The sequence below is a fragment of the Montipora capricornis genome, chromosome 6, assembly GCF_036669925.1.
Source record: "Montipora capricornis isolate CH-2021 chromosome 6, ASM3666992v2, whole genome shotgun sequence".
NCBI classification, from domain to species: domain Eukaryota; kingdom Metazoa; phylum Cnidaria; class Anthozoa; order Scleractinia; family Acroporidae; genus Montipora; species Montipora capricornis.
This window is the reverse complement of record NC_090888.1, coordinates 48,058,992-48,068,991: the sequence shown is the minus strand read 5'-3', so window position 1 is coordinate 48,068,991 and position 10,000 is coordinate 48,058,992. Positions and strand designations below refer to the sequence as shown.

At 38.4% G+C, this 10,000-nt stretch overlaps 1 protein-coding gene across 10 annotated transcripts in view; it reads right to left on the bottom strand.

Moving 5' to 3' along the window:
- The window catches only part of LOC138052317 (uncharacterized), a 31,797-nt gene that overhangs the window by 1,730 nt on the left and 20,067 nt on the right, over nucleotides 1–10,000 (bottom strand). For 7 of the 10 annotated variants that reach the window (XM_068898725.1, XM_068898728.1, XM_068898729.1 and 4 more), the window contains 3 exons: nucleotides 9,762–10,000; nucleotides 8,721–9,075; nucleotides 1–570 (listed from right to left, as the gene is read on the bottom strand). The exon at nucleotides 1–570 is cut by the window's left edge and continues 1,730 nt beyond it; the exon at nucleotides 9,762–10,000 is cut by the window's right edge and continues 127 nt beyond it. In XM_068898725.1, coding sequence (XP_068754826.1) covers nucleotides 345–570; nucleotides 8,721–9,075; nucleotides 9,762–10,000 — 820 coding nt within the window. In that variant the 3' untranslated portion in view covers nucleotides 1–344. Of the gene's footprint in view, nucleotides 571–1,866; nucleotides 1,933–8,720; nucleotides 9,076–9,761 lie in introns of all 10 variants that reach the window. The other 3 variants (XM_068898733.1, XM_068898732.1, XR_011133044.1) reach the window with 3 other exon arrangements.

Below are 10,000 nucleotides of genomic sequence, written 5' to 3'. Positions count from 1 at the left end.
CTTGGAGAGTCTACTTTGTGGTATTGATTAACTTACACTATCATAACTATTCAAATGTTCTTGAATCTTTACGTGAACGGTTTTTAATTAACTTGTATTAGCGATTTAGCAAACGTAGTGTAATTCTTGTGCCCAACCATAAAGACATCGAAATGATCCAATCGTTGCTCTAATAAAGGACCTGTAGCCAACGATACGTCATTACTTCTGATTGATTGGACAGATTGGGCGATTCGAATTTTTAGCAAATCAGTAATGAACATGATGTGGACCAAACAACTAGGGAACTTAAACTCTTTCACTATTAACTCAAAAACCGTTACACCTTCCAATTAACATTTATACTAATTAGGATAGTAAAAAAAGGACTCTTCAGATTTTTTAGCAGCATCTCTATTCCTTGCTTTCCGATAATCTTCCACATTGACGTATCTCCCTTTCTTGCTCCTCAAGGTTTCTTCGCTATTTGGAAACGAAGACTTCAAAAAGACGGTGGATCCATCTGGTCTTTCAACTCTCACGATGTGACCATTGGAACAACGACCAGACTGAGGAACATCCAATGCCATTCTGAGGGAAAATAAGGTAGACTCGTACAATTTTTGTCAGTTCTAAAAAGATCTGGTCCCATGTTTTGAAAGGCCGTGTAACGCTATCCAGGGGATAGGTCACTATCCTTTTCTCGATAGTATACTCCACGCTAATGTTGGCCAAGGTTTCGTACACGCCTGTACTTGGATGAGGCCCTCCCATGGGGAAGTCCTTGTTCCCTTGTTTCCTTTGAAAATTTGCTTGTGTTCCCTTGTTCCCGAAATTACCTCCAAACTTGTTTTCAGGTTTTGTTCCCTAAATGGTTTATGTTCCCTCGATTCCTAAGATATTGTGTTTTCGTTTCCCTGCTCCCCAGTTCAAATTAGCCATGTTCTCATGTTCCCCAAAACCGGGCCATGGGAGGGCTTCTTGGATGTGCTTAAAACATGCATGCATATTCATGGTTAACTTTGAAAATGTTGAAAACTTTGCACACATTGAGACTGTCGGATTTATCAACCGGATAAAGATACCCGGTCTTTGATCAACTGGGGCTTGGGCAATTACACGTTGGTTTCACGTGAGATATCTGGTTGAGCTATTATCTGATTACTGAGCTCGAGGAAATTAGTAATATTTTTCTCATTGACCTATAAACTTTGCTGTCAGCCGTATTTAGTCTCAAAAGACAATTACATCCCATACCCAACGAACAGCTCGACTATCTGAATTGGTACAATGAATTCAGGGATATTTGGTTTGTGCGTAATGATCAACTGAACGGTAGTCAATTTCAAATGTAATTTAATCAAACCTCATTAGCATTTAAATTAGCGACCAGGATAGAAAAAAACCCAATCTCGCCCAACTTCTGACTATTTCTGGTCGAGTTTGGAATACTCAGAAGCAGAGCTTGAATATGAGACAATAATTCTCTCTAGTATCTGATCGAATATGAACAGTAAATAGCAGCAACATATCTGACCAGTGAATAATGAATAGTGCGCATTCTGATCGGTTATCTCGAGGTTTCGAAATTACTATTCACCCGAGAGCAGCTAAAGAGAATCAAATTGGCTTCCAGTAGTCTTCATCTTTTCAGTATATTATTGGCTAGTTCGTTACTCAGTTTTTGTGGTTTATATTTAATCAATTATAATTATTCACCTATAAGAGTCTGTAAAAGTTGGGGATATTTTCCTTGCTGCATCGCTGCTCGGTAACTATTCACCACTATTCATCTCCATCGCGCGCGGTAAATAATTGTAAAACGAGAGTTACATGTATTGGTGACAAACGAGTACGATTCGATAAGTGATGAGTGTGAAGGCCTACCCGTATGTTTTATTGTCTTTATTGAGTGGATGAAATTTACCTCGCGAGTTCTCTCTTTAGCAGTAACTGGAGAAAATAAAAATGCAAAACATAAATAACGCGACAAAAATAAATAAAATGAAAGAAAAGAAGTGAGTAAGAAAAAATTAACGACATGTCAGAGTATCGATAGTATTATGAAGTCGTATGAATGCATTCGAAGCCGATTTTTAGCTTTTATAACAGCAAACTGGCTTATTGACTGACTCACAGACTCACTGACTCACTGACAGATTCACTCACAGACTCACTCACTCACTCACTCACTCACTCACTCACTCACAGCTTAAAAAGGACTACATTCGAAATTGGCTGAAGGCTCGCAACAACGCTTCCGAAGGCTCTAGAGAGAAATTTACACACAAAGAAGTCAAATTCGACTACCAATTGGAAGACTATCTCAAAACTATCAGAAACCCAGCACATCTAATAAGTATGACAAAATTGCGTCTGGGGGTTCATAGCTTGCGAATACAGACTGGGAAATACGAAAATAGAGGTGCACCAATTCCAGTAGATGGAAGAACGTGTCTAGTCTGCAATAGAGGCTATATAGAAGACGAGCGGTACTTCTTGATGTATTGCCCAGGGTACGATAACATTAGAAATGAGCTCCATTCTCTCTTTTCAACACACGATGTTGTTTTCAAAAGCCTTAATGATGAGGATAAAATACGGTATTTACTTACCCTAGAAAACGAAAGCACTTCAAAGATAGTAGGTAAAGACACATATTTAATGTTTCAGAAGAGAAAAGACTTCCTAAATGCAAAATAATTAAAATAATAATTTTATACCAATTGTATTACAAGTAATTGTATGATCTTTTTAGTTAATTAGTTATTCTAGTAGATATCATCACCTTTATTGTAACGAGACCGATACCTCCATTTGGAGAGTAAGGCGCAATAAAGATTTACTGTTTGCTGTTTACTGTTTACTCACAGACTCACTCACTCACTCACTCACTCACTCACTCACTCACTCACTCACTCACTCACTGAGACCGATAGTTTCATAACCACTCAATCATCCAGTCAGTGCTTATCACCCCAGAACTCTAGGAGAAGAAGCTTACCAAGCACTCCTGGTGGATTTGATCACAAAGAAATCCAGTCTGTAAAATCTTCAATAGCAAAAGTAATTGAAGAAAATGTCACGCTTAAAGAAACGCTTCACAGCACGACACGCACTCTGCAAGATCTTCAAGCTACAATTAAATCGACAACAGCTGAATTGCAACAGTCCAAAACTGAAACTCAACGATGTTATGAATTAATTATCAAAGAGCGCTCATTGCGTGAGTCCATCGAAACAGAACTTCAGAACCACTTCAAGAATTTCGCAGCGTACAAAGCGAAGACAACTCAAGAGATGACACAACTATTTGCCCGCGTTCGAACAGCAGAAGAGAAAGCAGAACAAGCCAATGATCATGATGAAACGATACAGCAAAGGAACACATCTGTGATGGAAGAAAACGTGTTAATTCAAAAAAGAGTGGATGATATTGAGAAAGAATTGAATTCTATCCAAGAGAGCATTTTTAATGGTGAAGCTGTCGCACACCGGAAATCATTATCTCGAGAATCCATTGTCCTTTCGCCTGAAAACGACAGACCCCCAGCCAGCTCCCAAGATCAACGGAAACAAGTTACTCAAGAACAAAAAGCCTTCAAGAAAATAAAACCCGTCGGAGACACCATTATTTTTGGTGATTCTAACACGCGCGGCCTTGAAAGCCGTAGATTGACCATGGGCATTGGATCACTTAGCGGCGCAACGTTTGATTCAGCTATCAATTATCTACAAAGTGATCCCACACCAGACGAAGCTGTCAAGCGTGTCATTTTTCACCTGGGCACCAACCATATCCACACAGAATCTACTACTGAGAGCCTGAGAGATAAATTGAATATCCTAGTCACAGAATCACGCTCCAAGTTCCCAAATGCCAAAACTGCCTTCTGCAAAATCCCACCACAATTCAACAACAATGGAGATACCAAGAACGACAGGATCGCTCAATTAAACGAGGAAATGAAACTGCTGGATGTGGAATTTATAGATGTTAAAGCGACGGAGGCAAGCCTTTTTACACGTGACGGAAAGCATTATAACAAGCGAGGTCTTGCTGTTTTGGCTGGCGCACTAATACAATGGGCAAGAAAAAATGGACACTCTTCCACTTCGCCACGATCTAAGCAACAGTCACATAATCCAAGAGGAAAACATTTCAACACTCGACCAAATGGAACTAGGAACCTATCAAGGGACCCGTCACAGCAATTGCTGAATTTACTTCTGGCTACACTTCAAAACGGTCGATGAACATAAAAGCGGAAATCAACAGTAAGCTTTACTTTAATAGTCACTTACTTTCACCAGCTTATGCAAATCAATCTAGTCGTATTTATTCGACTGATATTATTCTATTAATTTTTTACGTAGTCCAACAGTTATCGTTTATTTTTTAACGTACTTTAATTTATCTAATCATTACTATTATTTCTTCAAGATGAATAATCAAAATAACGTTTTTAATATAATTTCTTGGAATATTCAAGGCCTAAAAACTAGGCTTAAACCGACGAAACAAACCGTCTCGAATACCAAATTGAACATTAAATCAATTAAATCTAAGCTATCCAAATTTGATATTATCTGTCTCCAAGAAACATGGGCAAAAGACGATACATTAGCTTTTCAAGGGTACACAGTGTACTCAACCGTTAAAAACACCGTAAGCAGACGAGGCCAAGCAGGGGTATCGGTATTAATTCGAGACTATCATCAAAATTTTGTTTCTCGTATACACAGTGATTCCCCCAACATAATTTGGTGCCGATTACATAAGCAATTGCTTGGACTCCAGGCAGACATTTTCCTGGCTGCAGTTTATCTACCCCCACTACAATCACAACGAAAGGCAGGAGAAGACGTTATCAGTATCTTAGAAAAAGAAATTCATAAGTACTCTACCCAAGGCCAAGTTCTTTTACTTGGTGACTTCAATGCGAGAACGGGGACATTAAACGATTTCATTGAAAACGATGCAGATGACTTTTTAACAATTCATAATACCTACAATCGAGACACGGATTGCCCAAAGCGAAACAACGCGGACTACACAATCAACAAAGTAGGAAGAGAAATATTACGATTATGCATAGGAAATAGATTGCGAATTTTGAATGGCAGGTTAACAGGTGATCTCGATGGAAAATACACTTGCTATCAAACTAATGGGGCAAGCACAGTCGATTACGCACTAGCAAGTGAAGACCTTATAAAGACGATATTAGGATTTCAAGTTCAAGCCTTGACAACCTACTCAGATCATTGTCCTATCAGTCTAAAATTAACTCCCTCCCGCTCTCACATGGTAAAAGACAATGCACCTAGACAACCACTATGCAAAGCGGCACCTACTCAAAAGAACTTTAAAAAGTTTCTTTGGAAGGCAGATTCAAAAGACAAATTTCTCAGTGCATTATCCAATCCTAATGTTCAAAGATTATTTGATTCCTTCAACTCAGAACACCACGCATCAGTAGACGATGAAATCTCGCAATTTAACCAAATTATCAATTCGGTGGCCAAATCATGCCTAGCAACATCGCGGAAAACCTCTAAAACTACCAAAGAAAAGAAACCATGGTACGATCACACCTGCAGACAGTTAAAGAAACAACTGCAACAATTAGTAAAGAAAATTAACCCCAGTTCTCACCAATCACTACGACAAGATTATTTTGTTCTTAAAAAGAAATACAAAAAGCATGTCAAAATGATGCATAAAAGATACAAAAACCAAATAGTAAATGAAATTAATGCTTTACACCCAAAACACAGTCAAGATTTCTGGAGGTATATTAATCAACTTAGAAAAAGCGATGCTGTCGAAGAGGAAACCTCTGTTTCGTCAGAAGATTGGATATGTCATTATCAGAAATTATTATATGATAGCCAGGAACCGCACACCACTTTGGACTTTTCAAATGAAGATATGGACTGGGAAAACGAAAATTCACCGAATAACGACATTTTAGGGCAGCCTATTACGACCAACGAAATCCATGAACAAATATCAAAACTCAAGTTGAAGAAAGCTTCGGGTATGGATTCTATCCTTAACGAAATGATTAAACACGGACGCTATTATCTAATGCCTTCATTAGAAAAACTGTTCAATGATATACTAGACAGTGGAACATTCCCAACCCATTGGAACATAGGTGTTATAAAACCGATATATAAAAGAAAGGGTGATAAGCGGTCTCCAGCAAATTATAGAGGAATCACATTGACGAGCTGTTTAGGAAAACTATTTACATCAATCTTACAATCCAGGCTGAACAAGTTTATCGAACAACATAACATCCTCAATCCAGAACAGTTTGGATTTCGCCCAAATTCCCGAACAACAGATAGTTTATTCATCCTACAGCAACTCATTAATAAGTATACAAAACAACATAAGAAACTTTATGTTGGCTTCATCGATTATGAAAAAGCGTTTGATAGCGTGTGGCAGTCCGGGCTGATCTATAAAATCTACCAATATGGAGTTAAAGGCAAATTCTTTAAAGTCATTAAATCCATGTATTCGTCGATTAAAAGTTGCGTCAAAACTGATGAAAGCTCTATCACAGAAATGTTCTCATGCAACAAAGGAATAAGGCAAGGTGATGGCTTAAGTCCAGTTTTATTTTCATTATTTATGAATGACTTACCGCAATACTTTAGGGACAACCATTGTCCAGGAGTAATGATTGGAAGCCATTCTCTAAATTGCCTCATGTATGCTGATGATTTGTTAGTTTTAAGTCCCTCTCCAGAAGGACTACAGAAATCGATTAACGTCATTAAAAAGCACGCAGAGGAATGGAAGCTGAAGGTGAATACCAACAAATCAAATATCATCATCTTTAGTGGGAACGGTCAAACCAAAAACAAGGAAATTTTCCAATATGGTTCAGAAGCATTACCTATCGTCGACAAACAAACATATTTGGGAATAGAAATGACCTCATCTGGTCGCTATACCTACGCAAGAGACATCCTTAGCAAAAAAGCTTATAAAGTTCTTGCGACAGTGAAACGATTGTTCTCCAATTCGGATACGACCACAATTACAATTAAGAATAAGCTTTTTGATGCCCTTGTCAAACCTATACTACTATATGGATGCGAAATATGGGGACCGGAGCTATTATCATATAAGACCCATTTTGACAAAAGCACTATCGAACAAGTCCATATCAAGTTCTGTAAACAAACACTAAATACCCCATGGTACACAGAGAACATTGCCTGTAGGGCAGAACTTGGACGGTACCCTTTAAGTATAGACATAAAAGCTTCAATATTTAGTTACTCGCTTAGATTACAGCATAAAACAGTCAATCCTCTATTAAAGGAAGCCTTTCATCACGCAAAAAGTCACAGCCAATTTTTTGATGTATTAAATAATGACGAAACTATACGAATGCACTCTATAGGCAATACATCAAGCCAACTACACATTAAGAATGCTCGTTCCTCCATAAAGAATCAGCTTAAAAAGGACTACATTCGAAATTGGCTGAAGGCTCGCAACAACACTTCCGAAGGCTCTAGAGAGAAATTTACACACAAAGAAGTCAAATTCGACTACCAATTGGAAGACTATCTCAAAACTATCAGAAACCCAGCACATAGAATAAGTATGACAAAATTGCGTCTGGGGGTTCATAGCTTGCGAATACAGACTGGGAAATACGAAAATAGAGGTGCACCAATCCCAGTAGATGGAAGAACGTGTTTAGTCTGCAATAGAGGCTATATAGAAGATGAGCGGCACTTCTTGATGTATTGCCCAGGGTACGATAACATTAGAAATGAGCTCCATTCTCTCCTTTCAACACACGATGTTGTTTTCAAAAGCCTTAATGATGAGGATAAAATTAGGTATTTACTTACCCTAGAAAACGAAAGCACTTCAAAGATAATAGGTAAATACACATATTTAATGTTTCAGAAGAGAAAAGACTTCCTAAATGCAAAATAATTAAAATAATAATTTTATACCAATTGTATTACAAGTAATTGTATGATCTTTTTAGTTAATTAGTTATTCAAGTAGATATCATCACCTTTATTGTAACGAGACTGATACCTCCCTTTGGAGAGTAAGGCGCAATAAAGATTTACTGTTTACTGTTTTACTCACTCACTCACTCACTCACTCACTCACTCACTCACTCACTCACAAACTCACTCACTCACTCACTCACTCACTCATTTCACTTATTCATTCATTCATTCGTTCATTTATTCACTCTTTCGTTCATTCACTTACAAACCGATGGACTGACTGACTGAAAGACTTACCGTTTTAGACCCTAGTGATTTTCTAAAGAGAAGAGGTCGGATTGTAACGATTGACTACCGTCATTGTTTTACGTACTTCTACGGGCTGAAGTACTGACAGGCGGACCTGCCAAACTGATAACTGAATAAACAACAACAATAAAACTTTTAAACAAATGAAATTGTCAGATCCTATGGATGGACCGACGATGGATAGACGGATAATTGACTTAAGGATGTATCCCTCAGTTTACCCACAAATAACGATTGTTCAGTGGCACAAATGGCCTCAGTTGGTCTTCACAATGCAAATTAACAAAAACTCTCATTAAGCCGAACAAGTTTAAAATGAAACAATCTACCTGTAATTCACCCGCTTACCTCAAGTATCATCGCATGCACTATTTGGTTATTGACAGCATTTAAAATACTTCTTCCGTAACATGCGAGGGTTAACTAACCGGCTTTGTCCATTCATGCCTTTGGTTCCTACGGCAGGGGCATTGAACTTCAATACTTCGGATCCATTCTGAGAATTCTTTTGAGAGCTTTGATCCTCACTACTATTCCAGTCATATCCGTGTAACATGTAATCTGGAGGTGAAGTCTTCACGGGGCCAAGTAAAATTTGATCAACCTGCTCTGACGCTTTTGAGTCATTGATTTCATAAGCGCTGAGTTTTGGATCGTCTGCCACGTGGAGATGTTGTTTGCTCTCGCGGTGACAGTAAAGCACGCAAACACCGGAAATAACGGCCAGGACCAGAGCACATGCAGCTGCGGTGAAAAATACCATGACGTAATCTGATGAGTGATCTGCGAGGCAATGCATAGTAGATCAGAAAATTGATTTGTCGGTTGTGGATTTGCCTTACAGAATGCAAGCGTTAATTTGAAAATTTGGTAATTATTAGCTACGAAAGAAAAATAAGATTGGACGAACGTGTTTGAGTTCAACAAGGCTTTGTATAGCATATAGACAAATATAATTGTGCCTATAACTTATATACGAGTCGGTTTACTCGTTATTCTATTATATGCAATTCTTGGTCTCTGACACTTTGGAGTGAGGCTATTGATTACGCACAATTTTCCATAATCAAAAAGTAGTTGATAGTAAATATTTTCGGGGTATTAAAACATCACTGAAATCAAACTAATCAACAAGTTTAGGTATTGCAGCGACTTAATTTATGGAAACACAAATAGCATCCTGAAACGCTTCAAGAAGAGATCGAGTTTTACTGAGATCGAAGTATCATGAACTTCTATAGCTTGAACTGGTTGTCAATCACAATAGAGGGAAGAACAATTCTCGTTCACACGATGCTTGAGACTGTATTCCCTACATTTGATTACAAATCACACAAACGGCTTGAATTCGACAATACTTTGATGGGCGGTGGATTGTCAAGCAGGCGTTTTAACTGATAACTCAGTCTTTTTTGAGTAGGAAATGGTCGTCTAACCGTGGGGTGCAAAAGTGTGGGTGGGTTGCATACCTTGCAGGAACAAAAACCACACAAATAATGCTCCAGCGACGCCTAAAGACCCATTACCAGTCTGTGTTGCAGATGAACCAGTCTGTTCCACTTTGAGAGTGTTAACAGCCTTATCGCCAGTTGAAACTCTTGTCTCGGTGTCAGTGGTGTGGACCTTTGAAGATTCCTGAGTAATCGTCGTTGACTGAGTGACCAATACGGAACTTGAAATATTAACCATTACAGCGGTATTGGGTAAG